The following is a 19790-nucleotide window of genomic DNA, read 5'->3' as shown; positions in this document are numbered from 1 at the left end:
CAATAATTCATTCAGCTTCGCTGCAGCAGTCTCCTCTTCCCTTGTCACACCTTTGACTCCCTTGTCACCCAAAGGTGCAACTGCCTCCCTAGATGTCTACCTGCTACGAATATAGTTAAGAACTTGCTGTTGTTGGTCTTAAGTGTTTTCAGGAGGGCTAGTATGGCGCTGACTTGATATCCAATACTAGCCCTACTCAAGAGTAGACCCATTGAAATTGGACTCAACAGGTCCAATAATTTCACTGGGTTCACTCCCAAGTAGAACCCCATCTCTTTCCTGGGGTAGTTTTCCGTCTGCAGATATGTTTTTATGGAGAGGGTTTCTCAGAACTAAACGACTACCACAATTTGAAGCAGCGCAGGCCCAATTTGAATAGACTAGGCAAAGAGTGGGGGACAGAGTTGGCTCCTTCGTTCCCACCAGTCCCAGCTTGCATGAGCCACAGGCCCATGTCCTGCTTCACTGAAGGCTTTGGAACTCATTCCTCAGCGCCAGCAGGGCAGGCCAGTCACAGTTGCTTCTACAGAAGACAAGGCACGGAAGGCGTTTTACGATAATTTAAACTTTATTCAGCCAAATATACAAGTTTTGCTTCCAATTTGCACCTGTTCCAACATGTTGCACAATCAAGAAAAGAGTTCTCTGGTTTTGCAGGGATGTGTATTGTTTTCGCAGTTAAAAAGTCACTATCCGAGGAGAAGGGAAGAAATCAAGGATGGCTTCTTTTTTAAAAAATAAAAATAAAAATGGGGAGAGAGAAGGGTAGAAAGTGGAAATAAAAAGACCAAAACAGCCACACGGTCCAGATCCAAATGTGTTTTTATTTCTTTGCTGCTCCACATTCCAACCCTGCAGGCCGTTTTTCAGACGAGTGCCTATCGCAAACATGCACCCGCACCAGCATTTTGGATTTGCGCCTGCATGCCAAGACTACCAACCCCACTCCCCTCTCTCTTGCGGCCTCGCTGAAGCCGTATCTTCCCCCGCCCCCTCCATTATCACTCCAGCTTTTTCCTGCTCCCCGGGGTAGGTAATCTCGATTTGAAAGACAGCAAAATCGTTCGGTTTATAGCACCCCCTCCTGAAGCAGCTGTGCGGGAGAATTGCTGCCCTGGCGACTCCCGCGTTCAAAGGATTATAACCGCTTGCCCACCCACCCCACTGATTCCCACCCTGCCCGCCCACCCCTCCCCACCATGGAATTCTGTGCCCAGATGAAGACGAACACGCTGCTGCCAAGTGTCTCTTAGGAGGGAAGAGGACGCCGGTTACGGCCGTGCTCTTCACGCTGCGGCGTCGCCCCCTCTGTGTGTGAAGCCTCAAAGAGTGCCCAGCAGGCGCCAGCCAGGCACAGTTCCTGGGAAGTTTCCCTCCTCTCTTGTGGCTGGCGCTTACTTGTTAAGGGACAGGGACTGCAGTCTTTTGCCTGCTGAGGATGCTTCGTCTTTAGCTGGTGGGTGAAAAAAACAGAGGGGGAGACGCAGGTTTATATACTGGCTCCCAGTACGTTTCCGAGCACAATTCAAAGTGTTGGTGTTGACCTTTAAAGCCCTATATGGCCTCGGCCCAATATACCTGAAGGAGCGTCTCCACCCCCATCATTCTGCCCAGACACTGATGTCCAGAGCCGAGAGCCTTCTGGCAGTTCTCTCATTGCGAGAAGCAAAGCTACAGGGAACCAGGCAGAGGGCCTTCTCAGTAGTGGCGCCCACCCTGTAGAACGCCCTCCCATCAGATGTTAAAGAGATAACAACTACCTGACATTCTGAAGGCAGCCCTGTTTAGGGAAGTTTTAGTGTATTTTTGGTCTTTGTTGGAAGCCGCCCAGAGTGGCTGGGGAAACCTCTCTAGCAGGTGGGTGTGGTTGGGGGGGAGGAACAACCTTGAGGAGGCCAAGTCTTCCTTACCTTTCCTTTCTTCCTCTTTCTTTTTGGCCGCCTCTTCCCTCTGTTTCCGGATGATGGCTAGTCGGGCGAGGTCTGCCTTGGCCTGCTCTGTCTTCCCGGCGAGGTGCATCTTCATGTACCTCTCTTTCGCCTTCTGTTTCTCAATCTCTTCTCTGTTTTGAGCAAAAGGGGGGAAAAAGAAGAACAATCCAGCAAAGGAGGTTTTAATCAGAGTTCAGAAGGCACTCCTTCCCACACGGACACAAGCACAGCTTAAAGGAGGCGATGGAGGGCCATAAGGAGACCTGGAAACCTGCCTGAGGAGGCTTTTGCCTGCACCCGGAATATCCCTAAAAACAGTTAAACTTGATGTGACAATGTCCCACCAACTGTTTGCATTATGCTGCTGCCATTATCAGAGGCCACCGGGTACCACTTACAAAGGAGCCACTGCAAGGGAGAGGTACCTGCCTTTATGCCCTGCTGATGGTCTTCCCAGAGGCATCTGGCTTGGCCCCTGGGAGATACAGGCTGCTGCACTAAGTGGACCTTTGAAGCTCATCCAGCAGGGCTCTTACACTTTTGAAATGAATTTTATTATTTTTGTCACAGACCAGTTCCAGCCCACATACAATATCAAGGAAGTCATAAAACACAATAGGGATACATTTGAATTTGCAATTAGAGGTGTAACAGGGACAATACAGATACAGCAACAGTTAATAATATATATAAATTAAAACTTAGTTACTAACATATAACCTAAAATTATCATTTAAAACCTTAATCATGATGATAGCACAGCTTGTTCCCTATGTTTTATGGCAATCGCACAGAATTTGGCTACCCTCAACGTGATCTCAGGATCCTTGTCCTCTAGACCACGGATGTCAAACACAAGGCCCGCGGGCCGAATCTGGCCCGCCAGACCTCGTCATGTGGCCCGTGTATCCGCCGCCGGCCTTCACCTTTTATTCTCGCTTTTTTTCCCTACAGTGTGTCGCTCTCTCCCCCCTTCTCCTCATTCCTATTGGTTCGGCTCCTGGAAGCCGGACGACCAATGGCCGCGCTCAGAGGAGTCTCGCAGAGGTGCGGGGGCCCATGTGACTCGCATGCCGGCAGCCGGCTGAGCGAGCGCGTTAGGTACGGAAGCCGGGAGCCAAGATGGAGGTGTACGCATGCGAGCCTTGGTGAGGAGCCGCATTTCCGCCTCCCGCTTCTCCCGGGAGAGACCAAAAGCGGGACGGAGGGGCGGCGGGTTTGGTCCTTAGCAGGCAGGGCTGGCAGACCCGCTTAGCCTTCCTTTTTTGGGACCGGTTGCAGGGGCTGGGGAAGCCTCTTTTGGCCAGGGCGGCGGGGAGCGCCTTGCTTTGGCCTTGGCCAGCTCCCTTGCGGGTGGATGAAGTACCCGATCCCAATGGATCCGAGAGACGCGGGGTGGGCTGAAGATCCCTGTGCCTGGCAAAATGGGCAGGTTCATTTTGTCCTTTGGCGGAACGCAATTGCAGAAAGGAGGGCGTCTTTTTGCTAAATTGGAAGCTCCTCGGAGTGCCCTTTTAATCTCCCATTTAGCAACTCGGATTTACATGGCCATAACTGGCTATAAGTGAAGGTGCTCTGCAGGTCCATGGGGGCAATACTGGCCAGTTTCTCGTTCGTCCTTCACCTATGTTTCCAATTTGCTGAGACTTTGTAGGAAATTGCTGGACTGATACCACCAGTGCATTATGTGTATTCTTCAGCAACATGGTGCATGCTCAGGTTACACTTAAAAGCGGGTTGGTTTAAGAGATGCTGAGTGTACACTTTTGCTTTATAAGATTAAAAACACATTGCAGGACTATGCAAACAAAAAATATAATACTGCAGAACAGCGGTATCACCTTGCCAGCACTTTATGGATGAGGTTGCTAGATCCACTGTACATGGGTTGGGGTGGGGAGATAATAAAGAGTGGACACATAGTCCTACAGATACAACCGGCCCTTTGAGGGTGACCAAACTGCTGATGCGGCCCCCGATGAATTTGAGTTTGACACCCCTGCTCTAGACATTGAAGTTCGCATTCATTGGAGATTTTTGCATAGCAGGGGTAATAAATACCGAGCGTATATCCCCGTAGGAATGGCAGTGTAACAAGGCATGAGAGACAATTTCTACCTCCATCAAGCCGCAGGGGCAGACTCGTTCCGCATATGGTTTGCCCTCAAATCTGCCCTGCAATAAGGCAGATGGCAGCAGCTGGCTTGCACTTTTATGTCCCTCTACCTGCCCCGCTTCCCCACCTGAACAGCATTCAGGGCAGAGACTATTCTGTGGATTTCAACCCTAGATAGAGGGCACAGCTCCTCCTCTGCATGCAGAAATCGCAGCTTCGGTCTCTTATGTGCAGGTTGCCACAGACACCTCTGGTACCCCCAGCCCCTCCGCAATTGGCCTTGCTGTTTTTCCAAACCAAAATGAGTTGGAGGTGGGCATGGCGGGGTGGGGCTATCCACAGCTGGAGAAAGGTTAATCCCACCTTCCTCGGCTGCCACCCTGCTTGCCCGGCAATGAGGTTTGAAAGCAGCTTCAACGTAAAGAATCTTTCAAGTCTAATAGTGGTGCACATGGGGGGGGGCGGCCCCCCACCGCCAAATGTCTTCCCATGCCACAAAATCACAGCCGAGAAAACTCTTCTATTGCCTCCCTTTTTGCAAGCCAAAGGTGGGGCCGGGGCAGGTGGGCTGGCCTAGCTGTTTCTCTCCAGCTGCAGTTTCCAGGAAGATGTTTAAGCTTCAAAAACCCAGATTTTTTAAAGCCGAATTGCTGGGGGGAGAGGAGGGCCAAGTATGTTGTAGAGTTTGCATCTGGGGTTGCGGGGCACTTGGGTAGGTGGGTAATTGCTGCCCATGATGGTTTCTCAAGTTTCCAGATGTGTCCACAGGGTTGGTGGACCTCCCACTCTCTGGAGCAGTAGTTCTAGTAAAAGACCATCTCACTGCCTGAGACCTTGAAGAGTAACTATCAGAGCAACCATACAGCGACTCTGCTGACTTCTTTCCACATGGGGAGGTGCTTGCCCTGGGAAGCCAGCGCCCCTGGGTTTTGCCAAATAATTGGGATAGCAACTAGTGCCTTCCTGTTGCTCCCCAATCTCTCCAGTGTCTTGTATTTTGCAGGCCACTGTATTCCCAACTCAGTTCCTCTCTGGCAGCCTCTGCTAAAGGCACATATGCAGAAAGGCGAGGATCTACTAAGATCTACGTGATCTACTAAGACGGTGAATGAACCATGTCTGCAGTGTATCAATCGGCCAAGAGGCGACTACTCAGGGCTGCTTCGCTCAGCACAGCTGCGTTGGCATGCGGAAGGGCGTCAAAACACAATTTATCCTCCCTTTGCTCTGGGAGAGGCCTGTTATTGTCCCTTGGCAGTCTGCAGGTTCCCAAAATAGGGAGCAGGGAACCACAGGCTCCCAGACTTCTACACCCCCCCCCCCGAGCAACACTTCTCTGAGAATCCCACACGCCAGAGGGGAGGAAAACACCTTACCGTTCTCTCCGCGACAATTCCCTGGGGCTCTCCATATCTATCTGAGTTACTTTTTTGGCTGTCTGTGCAACGCGGTTGGGATTCTCTATGTCTATCATGCCTTCCACGCCTTTGTGCTTTGGCTGGAATAGAAGAAGATGAGAGGAGAACATGAGCAGCGACAACTTCAGGTGGGCGGAACAAACATGTAAAAGCTTATGGCGGTGTGTGATAATGATAATGATAATAATAATTTATACCCTGCCCAGTCTGGGCAGCTTCCAACAGAAAATTAAAACACAATAATCTATTAAACATTAAAAACTTCCCTAAACAGGGCTGCCTTCAGATGTCTTCTAAGAGTCTGGTAGTTGTTCTTCTCTTTGACATCTGGTGGGAGGGCGTTCCACAGGGTGGGTGCCACTACCGAGAAGGCCCTCTGCATCGTTCCCTGTAACTTGGCTTCTCGCAGTACACCTCTCCCTTTCTCTCGTCGCAGTTTGAGGGCATGTCCCTGGGTTGGCAAAGGGGAGGGGGCATGGCTTTGCGGGAGTCCTAAGGGCCACACAGAAATATCTAGAGGGCCACATTCAGCCCTGTAAGAGCTCCTCTGGAAGAAAACCAGCCCTCCAGGGTGAATAACTTGGCAGCAATCAACTGGATGAGAAATGACCTGAATTTCAGGGATTAACACAAACTGAGCATCCTTCCACGGGACATCTCATTAGTACCTGGTAGTCTTCATCGTCCTCCTCCTCCTCTTCGCTATCGTCTGAATCTAGCGATTTCTCCTTCTTTTTCGGTTCTCCTGTTGCCCCATCGCCACCTTCCTCTGCTTCCTCCTCCTCCTGTGGAAGTGAAGAGCATTATACATGCGGGGTGATCACAGAGTAGAAGTTACAGTGCGAGCAGGACTGCTCCTTGAACTGCTCTTCATCCATGAAGCTCACTGGATGATCTGGACTACTGCCTCCTGTAAACCTAACCTGCCTGTCAGGGCTGTTGTGAGGATGAAACAGGGGGATCCATTTATGCTGCCCTGAACTCCTTACAAAGGATAGTGGACTATAGATCTAATACTTCTATTTTATTTTTTTACATCATGTTCTGTCCCAGAGGTATGGACATGTGCAAAGGAGGGCAGGCAAATGATGGAAGTGTCCTCTCAGAGGTGGCCCAAATTCATTGGATTCTGTAAGCAATAATTAAGCATTTGAGAGCTTAGTGTGTTGTAGTAGTGAGAAAGTTGGTCTGAGGAAACATCGGTTCAAATTCCCACTCAGCCACAAAGCTCACAGGGTGACCTGGAGACAGACACTCAATTCTAGTGTGCTGTACTCTGATTTTCCCGGGAAAGGTACCAGCAAAGGTAGTATAAGGATGAACAAAGTACCTATCCTCAGCATCTCCTTGGAGTAAAGTTAAAGGTCAATGCTAATAAATAGGTTGCAAGCCTACGCCCAACGTTAAGGTTAAATGATCTTCTCTCTGTCAGGAGTATGTGCAGGAGCCAGGCCCTGTGACCAGTAGGACTTTGCAGGACTGGGGACTTGCTAAGTTTGTTCTGAAGAGGCAGGGCGCGGCTGCACAGGTGAGGCCGATTGGTAACTCACAGCACCTGGTGGCAAGAGCCGGGAAGGGATATAAGGTCTGCATTTCCCTTAGGCTCTTTGCCATAGCAACATGTTCCCTGCCTTGCTGCGCTTGGCTCCATGACTCCTTGCTTCCTTGATCGTCAGACCCTTGATTTCCTGACTCCTGTTCCTGCTCCCACCCCGCCATCTTGCCCCCGGTACCGACATCCCCAGCCGGGACTTTGATCGCCTGTCAACCGGACCGTGACACTCTCAATATGAAAAATGTAGAATTCCTTCTTCTAAATCCCCGTTTTTGCAGATGGGAGGCCGAGAGAAGAACTCGTGTGCCTGTGTCAAAGGAAAGGGTGAACCAGGCAACTTCCTATCTCACAGTTCAACTCGTGCCTGCTATTGCTACCCCGGTCCTGTGAAAACGGAAGCAGACACACACACTTACCTTGGCCTTCTGTTTCTCTGCTTGGAGCTGAGCGTCAATCTCCTCAGGGCTTGTGTACTGCCGTGCCCGGCCTTTGTGGCCGCCTTTCCTACCTGCGAGGAAACAGCCAGTTTAGGGATTTGAGACCTACTGGTATAGGGCAGTATGCAAATTTAACAAATAGCAAACAATAATAATAAATAATAACATGACTTCAGACAGCCACTGTTGTCCTCGTCTCTTCGCTCTTGGCTTATTGCAGTCAACCAAGCAAGACCACACCAAAACATCTAGGCAGTCCAGTGTCCTGCCTCTTCTGCCAGTTGCCAGCCTTGTGCAACGGAAAAAGGTGGACTCCAACTCTTCTTCAGCACCAGCCAGCATGACTAATGCCCTAGAATGTCCCAGCAGCCAATCATCAGCATCAGAGTACGCTGCCCATCTGATTGGGTGGCTTCCAACATATATAAAAACATGACTTCCTGCAGAGAATGAAGGATGAGGAAACTGGTGGTTCCTTCATCTAGCGGATAAAAACCACATACAACCACAGGTGGCAGCCTTTCTCAATCTGGTGCCCTCCATATGTTGGACTGCAACTCCCATCATCCCTGGCTATTGGCCATGTTGGCTGGGGCTGAGGAAGGGTTAGAGGCATGTACATATATATTCATAGTGATTGGTAACTCGGCAGAAATCCTGCAATACAGTGGTACCTCTGGTTGCGAACAGGATCCGTTCCGGAGCCCCGTTCGCAACCTGAAAGGAACACAACCTGCACCTGCGCGGGTCGCGATTTGCCACTTCTGCATATGACGTCATTTTGCACGTCTGTGCATGCGCGAGTGGTGGAACCCGGAAGTAACCCTTTCCAGTACTTCCGGGTCACCGTGGGACGCAACCTGAAAAAACGTATCATGAAGCAAACGTAACAAGAGGCACGACTACAAGGAAGGCTGGCTTGAGGGGAGAGAAAGCTCAAAGTTAGTTTGATTTATTACGGCCATTGGCCCATATCTAAAACAATACATCAAAATTTATCCATAAACAATACAATTTAAACAGTTCCAAGTTAAAACACCCATATAAAGCCAATTTTACTTCAATTAAGTAAACACTATACACAATAAGCTCCCTCTATGTCAACCGCAATTCAAATCCCTCAGATTTTGGGGGATATGCGTCTTAGTTCTGGCACTTATTGGTGGTTCTTAAGTTTGGCTAAGCTGTCAGAGTCATACAGTGATCCATTTCTCCTCTTATGAAATAAGACATTAATCAGGTATCTAGCGACTGCAAGGGATCTACTTGAGTCTTCGTCGTTTAATAAGTATATTATTTGGGCTTCCTGAGGTCTGTCAGCAATTCTCGATAAATATGGGGCCAGAAACTTGGACCGTGAAGCCGAATGTAATGGACAACAGAAGATTATATGATATAACGAAGAAAGCTCAAACCAAAGAAAGGCTGGAGAACTCTTCAATTGGCAAGTCCCAGCGTTCCTGGTTCTTTAAAACCTTCTACCATCCCTCCAAACCATGTCATTCTTCCCAGGAGGGGTCCTTTCCATCTCACCCTGGACATATCACCACTCAACCCATTGCTCAGCATGGAATTCTAAGCCATGACGGCTCCCCACTTGGCTTGTCCACAGCCTTCCTGTAGGATTGGAAGTCACAGCATCTCGGTCTTCCCCTCACTGCCTGACTCATGCCCTGGGCTGCAGGCCAACTACAAATCCCACAGCTGTTCCATACAGTCAGGCTGCATGTGCAACGCCACATTTAAAGCTGTGTCATACCACTTGGAACAGTCACAGCTTCCCCCAAAGAATCCTGGGAACTGTAGTTTGTTAAGGCTGCTCAGAGATGTTAGAAGACCTCTATTCCCTTCAGACAAAATACAGCTTCTGGGATGGTTTAACTGTCAATCCCTCTTCCCAGGGAATGCTGGGAACTGTAGCTCTGGAAGGGGAATAGGGGCCCCTTCCAGATGTTGTTAGACTACAATTCCCGTCAGCCCCAAGCCAGCATGGCAACAGCTGGATCCCAACAACATCTGGATGTTCACAAGTTCCCTGTGCCTGCTCTATGTAGGTGGAAAAAGCAGTATATTATTTGATAAAAGTAAATGGATTATAAGCAAACTCTCCAACTCAGCTTCCACTGTGTGCATGAACAGTGGTACCTCGGGTTAAGTACTTAATTCGTTCCAGAGGTCCGTTCTTAACCTAAAACTGTTCTTAACCTAAAGCACCACTTTAGCTTATGGGGCCTCCTGCTGTCGCCGCGCCGCCGGAGCACGATTTCTGTTCTCATCCTGAAGCACTATTTCTGGGATAGCGGAGTCTGTAACCTGAAGCGTATGTAACCAGAGATACCACTGTATGTAGCACACCAAAGTCAAAAAGGAATTATTTTCACTTGCTTTCCAGAAGAGTAGCCGCACTATTCTGTTAGTTGGAGAGGTGGGTGGAATCCTCTGAATACTTATTTGGGAATAATACCATTAAACCCAGTGGGGCTTACATCTGAGTAGACCCATATGAAACAGGGAATTCTAATGTGAGGTAGAATTCAAGATTGTGCTCATGACAGCAAATCTGCCTACGACGGACAAACAGTGGGAACTAGATTAAAAAAAATAAAAATGGGGAAAGACACAAAGCCCAAACCAAAACAATTGCAAAGAGAGCTGAGGGGGTGGGAGCAATACAAGGAGGTTAATCTAAAAATGCGAGGTTAGGGGAAATAAACACCTCCTCTCTGCCACTATCTTTTTTTCTTTGGAGGTGCAGGTGGAGCTGTCCAACCAGCATGGCCAGGAATAGAGGGAGATGCAGTCCTACAGCATCTGGAACCATGTTGACTATTCCTGACCCAGAGAAAGACATCTGTTGCGTTGGGTGAAGCTTCATTAATTTAATTCCAACTGGCCGCACAAAACCTCTTACTGCTAACTGGTTAACACAAGCCTGTTTGTCTGTCACACAACCCTGACACTTAAGTTGCTTTTAAAAAAACCAAACAAACAAACAAACCCACATTTGGGAGCTGCATCCTCCAACTCACATGGAAGTTGCTACTGCAAGATGCTACGTGGCTTTGAAAATGATCAAATGCAAAGAACTTAGGTCAAGCAACGGTTCTTAGCTGAATAGATCCTCCATGTTCAGAAGCAATTTAACACAGAATACCAGGGAACCAGGAACAAACAAGAAGGGGGCGTGTGGCTTTCATGCCCTAGTGGTAAGCTTCCATGGGGAGTCTGGAAAGTACCCTATGGAAAACAGAAGACTGGATAATTTGGACCTTTGATCCAACCCAACAGAGCAATTCCTGAAACACTTCTGTTGTTTCAAAATCCAACACCCCAGCCATAAATGCTCAGTGTTTGTAGCCTAGCCATCTCCTGCCTTGACGTTTTTTGAACTATGCTTTTCTCTTGTACTTTTGGCCAGATCTGCTGCACTGAGAGAGCACCGGGTATTGCAGCTTCCATTTCTTTCAGGATGTCATCATGCTTCAGTGGCAAACCTCATCGTGCTCCTTTTGATCCGGCCAGGCAGAGAATCCAAGAGCCACCACTAGGAAACCCTGATTATGGAAAAGCTAGCATTCAGGAAAGACATCCTGGCAGAATCCCTTGGAAATAGTTCAAACTGGGTGTGGTGCAGCTTCGGGACTTGCTCGGTTTTCCTCTCCTGTTCATGTAAGCAACCAGTCATGTGCTGAATATGCAGCGGCAAGGCAGCCTCTCCACTGGGGGGGGGGGAGGCAGCAACAAGCTCAGTCATGCCTCCATCTTCACTAAAAAAGGTCTGGCGAAAGCCAAGCTATCAGTTTCTTTTCTCTGTCTATTGCAGTCTCCTCCTCCTGGCTCTGTGCCACCGCTTCAGAAGGGCAGAATTTTCAACTTCATATATACACCTTTCCCTTCTGAAGAATTAGGGACGCTGTCGTTTTTAACCAACCAATTTAGCTAAATGCACAATAGCCATGATAACCTTCATTCAGAAATGACGTACAATAAGCTCTGCATCAATTCACCGAAACTGACACACACACACACACACACACACACACACACACACAAATTAGCATCAGCACTCATCAAAGCAAGATGACTGCATCTGTTTCCTTCCTCAGCTGCTGCTGCTGGTGGTGGTGGTGGTTAAGAATGAAAGGCACGAGCTGGTAGCCTCCAGTACAAAACAAGCCCCTAATCTAGCCAAGTGTCCACTGGCTTCCCTTGTTCAATCTGTTCTTCTCATGGGGAAAACAACACAGGCTTACTCAAAAGGTTGGGTTGGGGGGACCTGTGGCTCTCCAGATGTCACTGGAGATCTCTCATCAATCCAGCCAACTTGGTCAATGGAAAGGGATGGTGGGAGTTGTAGTCTAAATAATGGAGGTTCCCCAGCTCTGTTGTAAGGACAAATCTATTATGTGCAGCCTGCTTTGAGCTCTTCTCAAAAGGACTATAATTATATACTGATTAGACTCAACCCCCTCAACCTCTCAGGGGCTCCTATCTTGACCTCCACTCCTCTCTCTAGGTGAGGACTATCCAGAGGGTTTCCTTTTTTAAAAGTCTTGCTGTTAGCTTTTGGCCTGCAATTTCATACAGAGGCTTTTGGAAAGTGTTTATGGAGTATATTACACAAGGTTGCAGGTAAATGATCAGAAAAACTCGGAAGAGCAGCACTACTGGATCAAACACGGGAAGCTACCTTATACAGTGGTACCTCGGGTTAAGAACTTAATTTGTTCTGGAGTCGGCGGAAGAAGATTGGAAGAAATTTAAAGACTATCTACAGAAATATTGCAAAATTAATGAATGTTAGAATGATGTCGGATAGAAATTAAGTGGTTTCCAGCTGTAATGCTTTAAGAGAATATGGAAAAAAAGGTTTAGAAATAGGTTAAAATTTATTAAGAAGGATTTGCTGAACTAATACTTTGAATTGGAATACAAAAAAGGGAGGTATGAGGAGGTCTGGGAAATAAGTTAATGAAAAATAAGTAATGGAAACTTTATGTGTTTTTAATTATTTTTATTTTTGTTATTATTTTTGTCTTTTTACTTTTTGATTTCTATTGTATTATTATTGAAAACCTTAATAAATATTCTTGGAAAAAAAAGAACTTAATTTGTTCTGGATGTCTGTTATTAACCTGAAACTGTTCTTAACCCTGAGGTACCACTTCAGCTAATGGGGCCTCCCGCTGCCACCATGCGATTTCTGTTCTCATCCTGAAGCAAAGTTAGTAACCCGAGGTACTATTTCTGGGTTAGCAGAGTCTGTAACCTGAAGCGTATGTAACCTGAGGTACCACTGTACCAAGTCAGACCATTGACCTCACTATTATCTACACTGACTGGCAGCAGGTCTCTAGGGTTGCAGACAGGGAGCTCTTCTATCTGAGGCCCTTCCATGAGAGATCTGGAGGGCAGCAACACAATAACGGGCTTTTTCCAAGGTGGCTTCCCATTTGTAGAATGCTCTCCCCAGGAAAGCTCATCTGGCACCATCTTTATATATCTTTAGATGCCAGGCAGAAACTTTTTTTAAATAATTAAGCCTTTGGCCTTAAACTATCTGTGGCCTTTTAGAAGTGTGTGGGATGTTTTTTAATGTAACACAAACGCACACTGTTTTAATGTATCTATGTGGGGTTTTGTTTGTTTGTTTGGCTGCAAATTGCTTTGGGTTACCTTGGGCAAGATAAAGAGACTAACAGATTTAATAAATACAACTACTACAACAAAACAACCACCACCTTTGGATATGGCAGGGAGCAAGAACAACAACAACAACTTTGGGAAATGGCAGGGATTGAACCTGGAACATTTCACTGAACTCAGTGAAAGCTGGTTCAGTGAAGTTTGGTCCTTTCTATAAGACATGAACAAAGAAAGCAGCCATATACTGAGCCAGACTCAGCCTGAGCTCAGTGTTGCCTACACCAATATTCCCAGCCCTAACCTGAGAAATGAACCAGAGACCTTCTGTTTTCAAAGCAGGTGCTCCACTGCCAAGCCACAGTCCTTGCCCTTCAAGCTCAAATTACCGTTTAATCTGGCACCCTACTGCTAACAGCACTGCTCAGGCAGGTGCCTTCCAGAAGGTCATATAGAAAAGAACCACCTGGATTCTCAACATTTGAGATTTAGGAGACTATGTGATTTAATGGGGAAAGTTCAGGGGCAGTTCCACGCCCCCTTTCCCTTCTACTTGTGCAAACGAAGTGTCTGAATCAGCCCTCAGCCTCCTTCCCACGTGGAAGGCATATCAGAGTCTTCCCCCCCCCCTTTCTTTTTGTACGCATGCCCCCGCTTTGCCTGATGCAACTGCCTTGATGCTCAAACCGCAGCGGGGAATCTAAGGCAGCCTGGTACCTTTTAGCTACTGTTAGGGAAGGTTTCCAGATGTCGTGATTTGGTGAAAAGTTGCGGGGAAAGAGTATCATCAGGACAGAGCCCACTGAATGCATTCACCCCACCCCAACTTTCCTCTCCCCATCGTTTTCTTCCCGGCATTTCTAAGCTGCCTTTCACCGCAAGCCCCTTCGGGAGGCAGCTCACGTGGATCATCAAAAAAAGCACCATGAGTCGTTAGGTTGACGATTAGAAAACAGCAGCGCAGGCCGTTCTATAACAAAACATGTGTTTTTATTTTTAGTTAAAAAAAAAAATACCCGGACCAGCGCCTTGTCCAAAAGCAGAACAAGAAGGGTTTCCAAGCCGCACGAAAAGGCAGGCAAGGGAGTAGCTTGGAGGGAGGGAGAAGAGAGGACCCCCGCCATCACCCTCACGACCCCCCCTCCCCTAAGAGGCGCCCCCTCCTTCCAGGTCTTAATAATAATAATAATAATAATTTTTATTTATATCCCGCCCTCCCCAGCCGAAGCCGGGCTCAGGGCGGCTAACAGCAAGACGCTCAACCCCCTCAGAGGGACCCCAGGAAGGCAGAACAAGAGACCCCAAGTCCCCCCCCTCCAGCCGGCAGGGGGCTCCCCGCTCCCTCCTCCTCCTCACCCCACAGGGCCAGGCCACAGGCCGCGCCGGCCCTGGGCCTCCCCTCCCGGCCGGGCTCACCTCCTTTGGGCATAGCGAGGACGATGGCGGCGGCTCCGGCTACAAGCGACTCTTTCCTCCCCCTCCTCACTTCGCCCCGAGCTTTTGGCGCGACCCGGAAGCGGAAGTGGAGCCGGCCCTGCGCTCCTCAAGTCTATGGTTCCCCCCTCTCTCTCTGATACACGTTTCGTGCGCGAGAGAGCGGGCGGACACGCGCTGCCTTGGGGGCCTGGCCGGCGGGATGCCGGCGTCGGGAAGCGGCGGTTGTCCTCGGCGCCGCCTGAAGGAAAGCTCGGAATTACAAAGCGCACTCCGCGTCCGTCGAGAAGCTTCGTGCGGTCCGCCTGCCTCGCCCTGCGGCTCCGGCGGCCGTCCGTGGAGTGACTTCTAGACAGGCGTCAGCGAAGACAGCCGCAGAGGGAAGCCCCTTATCGTGACGCAGGCGCGAGGGAAGGGCCTTTCTCGTCTTGGGGACGTCATCGCGAGGCGACGGAGAGCTTCGAGGAGGCGGAAGAAACAAGAGTCTCCAGAAGCGTAGGAGCTTTTCCTTTGGGGGCTCTCTAGGGGAGGGTGGGGGTCGCAGGCCCTTCATTTGACGAGTTCTCTTTCTGGCCGGCGCACTTTGTTTCGGCTAAGGGCCTCCAGTGGCGTGTGGCAGGTAGGAATTTATGAGGAGGGCATCCTACCTGGCAAAGGTTTCACCTGTTGGATTTCTGCCTGCTTGGCAGCCATTAAAGCAGGCTTGGGGAACCTCTTGCTCTCTGGGTGTTTCTGAATTCCCAACTCTAACTAGCCCCCGCCACCGTGGCCAGTAGGGATGAGGAGGGTTGGCAGGGCCGGATTTAGGTTTGATGAGGCCCTAAGCGACTGAAGGTTATGGGGCCCTTTCTACGTCCAGCTGTCCTTTGTCAACAACAAATTGTCACTGTTTTTTGTGTTGAATATATGCTATATGGTAATTTATGGACCTAATAGTTATCTAAAGCCATTTTATTTGTTTTCTATCTTATATTTTGGAAATGTACATCCAGGTTTTGTGGCCTAGAGAGTGGGGCCCTAAGCTTGTTTAAGCTTATATGTAAATCCAGCCCTGGGAGTTGGCATCCAGCAGCAGCATCCAGAGAGCCACAGGTTCCCCACGGCTGCATGAAACAATAGGCTTGGGCACCGATACATTAAGCGGTACGTCCTTCCAGGTTGATCTGCCCTGGTGCTAAAAGGCCAATCTATGGCCTTTTAAATGTTTCTGGGGGCATTGTTGTTGTTATGCATTTTGTTTTCTTATAAAGTGCCCTGTGATCTTCAGATGAAGGGTGATACGTATATAAATTTAATAATAATAATAAATTAATAAAAAAGAGTATAAGTTCAGATAACCCAAGGAAAATGGGGGGGGGGTCTTTTGGTTGTTAATGCTATGGGGGAGAACTTAGGCTATTCAGACACCTGGTTCAAATATATGTAAAAGGAACATGTTATCCAGAGTGCTCTATAGTGGTACACATTTTATTACTTCCTTATTTTTTCCAGATTTCCCCCACTCTGTGCTGACAAGATGCCCAAGGTGAAGAGGAGTAGAAAACCACCCCCAGATGGCTGGGAATTGATTGAACCAACCTTAGATGAACTAGATCAAAAAATGAGAGAAGGTGAGTAGCAGAGTACTGATTCGGCTGTGAGCATGAATTGTGTAATAGAACAGTATATGAGCTGGCCTTTTTGGCACATTCAGTATAGGAAGCCCATGGTGGTTTGTACACAGATCCCAAGTCCATCCATGACATCTCTAGTTAAAATAGAGATCTCAGAAAGATAGTGTTGAGATAAGGTGCATTTATTTGGCACTGTGCAGTTATTAATGGTGTTTTGACTAAGAACCGTGCAGTTTAAGCAAGACATATTTACTGCTTTCCTTTTTTTTCATATTTCCCTCTCTTTGTATGGCTTTGAAAAGAGGACAGGTAGTTTGTTTGGGTTTTTTTTTACTTTAAATTATGGTATACTTAACAGCTGATATAGGCTTAACGGTGGATATCAGAAGAAGCCTTTTCAGTGTCATTCAGCCAATCATTAAGTAAACAGATGAAAAAGGGGATAAGGGTTTTGATGGGAAAGACCAGAGTATTGAAGGTCAGCAGTGGAATTTACAAAGCCTCACAGGCCAGCAGTTTCGAGGTGTCAAATATAAACCTGCAAAGGCTGGAGGTTTCTATGCTAATTATTAGTTAGCACCTAGTCTTCTCAGTGTTGTACATATAATTTGGCAAAGAAATTGTGCTTACCAGAAATGCTTGTAAAACCTTGGGAATTGTACCTACCTTTGTGAGTTCCCTTTTAAAAGGAAAAAAAAAAGACCAGTTGAAAGGAACATTTTTTTTTCTACACTTACGACTGAAAATAAAAACCAAAAGACAGAAACAGAGACTTTACATACCTTGAATTCTGTTATAGATTGGACCGTGGACTTAAAAGGCACCACTCACATTCACAGAGATGATTCATCTTTGTTAACCTTGCATCAGTTAAAATGGTATCTGGAATGGGAACAGTTCTAGCTAAGAAATTAGAAAATTACTGCATGGGTAGTGATCCAAGTACATATCACCTTTATATACTGCAGGTTAAATGTGATGACTGAAAACATTTGTTGGTTCAGCTTGCAAAAAGCTACATGAGAAAACTATAGCATATATTCTCTAATTAATTCTCACATCATATTTATCAGAATATTATAGGATTTCCCCCCTTGTATTTAGCAACATGAAATAATGAAGATGTAATGAACATTTGAATTAGCTGGCAAAATTAACATGTTTTCTGCCATTCTTCCCACTTTTCTTCAGCTGAGACTGAACCGCATGAAGGGAAGAGGAAAGTAGAATCTCTCTGGCCTATCTTCAGAATTCATCACCAGAAAACACGTTACATTTTTGATCTCTTCTATAAGAGAAAAGCCATCAGTAGAGGTAACACAGCTGTCTTTGATCTTTTAGGGGGAAATGTATACGCTTTGTTCAGTATGGCTGGGAAATCTGCTTGAGCCGGTCTGTCAAATGGAAAAAGAAATACTAACCTTTTTAGAATGTAGGTGTGAGCAAATACTGCCAAAGAGGTATAGTAATTTTTGTTTTCCACTACTGAGCATTCTAATTATCTCATCCTCTCTCTCCCCCCCCCCTCCTGCACAGAGCTGTATGAGTATTGCATTAAAGAAGGATACGCAGACAAAAACTTAATTGCAAAGTGGAAGAAACAAGGTTACGAAAACCTCTGCTGTTTGCGCTGCATCCAGACCCGAGATACCAACTTTGGAACCAACTGCATCTGCAGAGTGCCCAAAAGCAAGCTGGAAGTGGTAAGAATGTTGTTTTCAAGTCATTACAACAATTCTTTCTGTGTCCCATTTCTTTTGCCTTTTTGTGCACCCCCCCCCCCAACCTGGTTCATGCATGTAAGTAGCAGTGTGACCTCTGGAAATCCAAACCACGTGAAAGGCAAGTGTTTTGTTACTCCTCTTGCTAGAGACCATGTCTGTCTCTGAACTTTCTCCTTGGGGACAGTTTGCCATTTCAACTTAGTAGGACTGGATGAACAACCTCATCCTGTTATGTTGTGAACCACCCTGAGATCTATGGGTATACAGATTGATTGAATTATTATTAATTTTTTATATTGATCTTTTCTGTGAACCGCCCTGAGACCTCCAGGTATAGGGCGGTTGTCAGGGGCTCGGGCAGCTCTGACAGCGGTATATAAATTCAACAAATAACTAATAATAATTAACAACCACCATCTCTTGCGGTTCCACCAAAAATGTTGCTTCAAAACTGACCACCCATGGTATAAGTGTGTGTCTTTTATTCTAAAACTTCTGGAAATCAAAGAAAAAGGCTGCAAAAAGATTTGCAGTCTCATTTCCTAGTTTTTCTAGTACTCTGACATCTTAAGGGTCTTTTAAAAACAAGCAAGTTATAAGACTGTCCTATCTTTTTAAAAAATTGGTTCTTGTAATAAATGCTCCACCCTGCAAAAGTAATATGAAAGTCAGTAGGAAACAGTGTTGCAATCATTTGTTGCAATCCTGTAAGTTTTCATAACCAGCGAAATTTCCTTTTTTCTTGCTCTACTGTGTGCTCAGGGGCTTGCTGTGACTAACATGCTGATTTCATTTTACAGGGAAGAATAATTGAGTGCACTCACTGCGGGTGCAGAGGCTGCTCTGGATAAAATACCCTTTCCACCTTTTTAAAGTTACCCTTCCCTTTTGAAGAGTTCTTAAATGGCTGGTTCATCGTCAATGACTGTTAATAAGAAGCATAATTTGTTTGTCGGAGATCCACTCACCGTCGGGTCTTATAACAACCTGAATTGTAAATGCTGTAGTGTTAATGTCTTGTATAACTACTTTATTTTAAAATAAAGTCTTGCCTATTACCTCAACAGGTGGTTTGTTTAATTCTGTGCTGCTACTTTTACCTTTATGAATTTGTTTTCATAATAAAGAACATAAATGAAACTGGACCCTCCTTTTTCCAGGGATAATTTGGAAAAATGGGGTAAAGTTGTTTAATAATTATGCTTAGTAATATTGGATTGGGAGACATGAGTTAATTCAGAGTATACATCAATCCACTAAAGAGCTGAAACAATGGAGGGCTTATTTCTTATGCATGGAGACAAGGGCAAAATTTATAAATAACTACTTACATCATCTTGGATGCAAGTAAGAAATGGAGGCAGTGAGAGATTTTACTTTCTTGGGCTCCATGATCACTGCAGATGGTGAAAGCAGTCACGAAATTAAAAGACGACTGCTCCTTGGGAGAAAGGCGATGGCAAACCTAGACAGCATCTTAAAAAGCAGAGACATCACCTTGCCAACAAAGGTCCGTATAGTTAAAGCCATGGTTTTCCCAGTAGTGATGTATGGAAGTGAGAGCTGGACCATAAAGAAGACTGATCACCAAAGAATTGATGCTTTTGAATTATGGTGCTGGGGGAGACTCTTGAGAGTCTCTCCATTCTTAAGGAAATCAGCCCTGAGTGCTCACTGGAAGGACAGATCGTGAAGCTGAGGCTCCAATACTTTGGCCACTTCATGAGAAAAGAAGACTCCCTGGAAAAGACCCTGATGTTGGGAAAGATGGAGGGCACAAGATGAAGGGGACGATAGAGGACGAGATGGTTGGACAGTGTTCTCAAAGCTACTAACATGAGTTTGACCAAACTGCGGGAGGCAGTGGAAGACAGGAGTGCCTGGCGTGCTCTGGTCCAGGGGGTCACGAAGAGTCGGAC

At 46.8% G+C, this 19790-nt stretch overlaps 2 protein-coding genes across 2 annotated transcripts in view; one reads left to right on the top strand and one right to left on the bottom strand.

Moving 5' to 3' along the window:
* Positions 1-18935, top strand: part of BUD31 (BUD31 homolog) — a 74592-nt gene extending 55657 nt beyond the window's left edge. Inside the window, exons 2-6 of the mRNA XM_083711907.1 lie at positions 15003-15029; positions 16026-16144; positions 17339-17461; positions 17684-17850; positions 18672-18935. Of these exons, the coding sequence (XP_083568033.1) occupies positions 16051-16144; positions 17339-17461; positions 17684-17850; positions 18672-18722 (435 nt within the window). The 5' untranslated portion in view covers positions 15003-15029; positions 16026-16050 and the 3' untranslated portion in view covers positions 18723-18935. The remainder of the gene's footprint in view (positions 1-15002; positions 15030-16025; positions 16145-17338; positions 17462-17683; positions 17851-18671) is intronic.
* On the bottom strand, positions 550-14918 carry PDAP1 (PDGFA associated protein 1). Its single transcript, XM_083711880.1, has 6 exons — positions 14517-14918; positions 7437-7528; positions 6134-6250; positions 5424-5545; positions 1911-2062; positions 550-1453 (listed from the first exon to the last, which is right to left on the bottom strand). The coding sequence occupies exons 1-6, from the start codon at positions 14527-14529 to the stop codon at positions 1395-1397; spliced, it is 555 nt and encodes a 184-aa protein (XP_083568006.1). The 5' UTR covers positions 14530-14918; the 3' UTR covers positions 550-1394.
* Positions 18936-19790: the final 855 nt, after the last annotated feature.

The sequence above is a fragment of the Podarcis gaigeae genome, assembly GCF_964106915.1.
Source record: "Podarcis gaigeae genome assembly, chromosome: 14".
Classification (NCBI taxonomy): Eukaryota; Metazoa; Chordata; class Lepidosauria; order Squamata; family Lacertidae; genus Podarcis; species Podarcis gaigeae.
Note: the sequence above shows the minus strand (reverse complement) of the source record. Positions and strands in the feature narration are given on the sequence as shown.

What these genes read in the sequence shown, in the direction of transcription:
- PDAP1 (XM_083711880.1), bottom strand. An exon ending in CAGAGAAACAGAAGGCCAAG is followed by an intron (nt 6,251 to 7,436) that starts GTAAGTGTGTGT and finishes TCACTTCCACAG; the next exon opens with GAGGAGGAGGAAGCAGAGGA. An exon ending in GAATTGTCGCGGAGAGAACG is followed by an intron (nt 2,063 to 5,423) that starts GTAAGGTGTTTT and finishes TGCTCAAAACAG; the next exon opens with AGAAGAGATTGAGAAACAGA.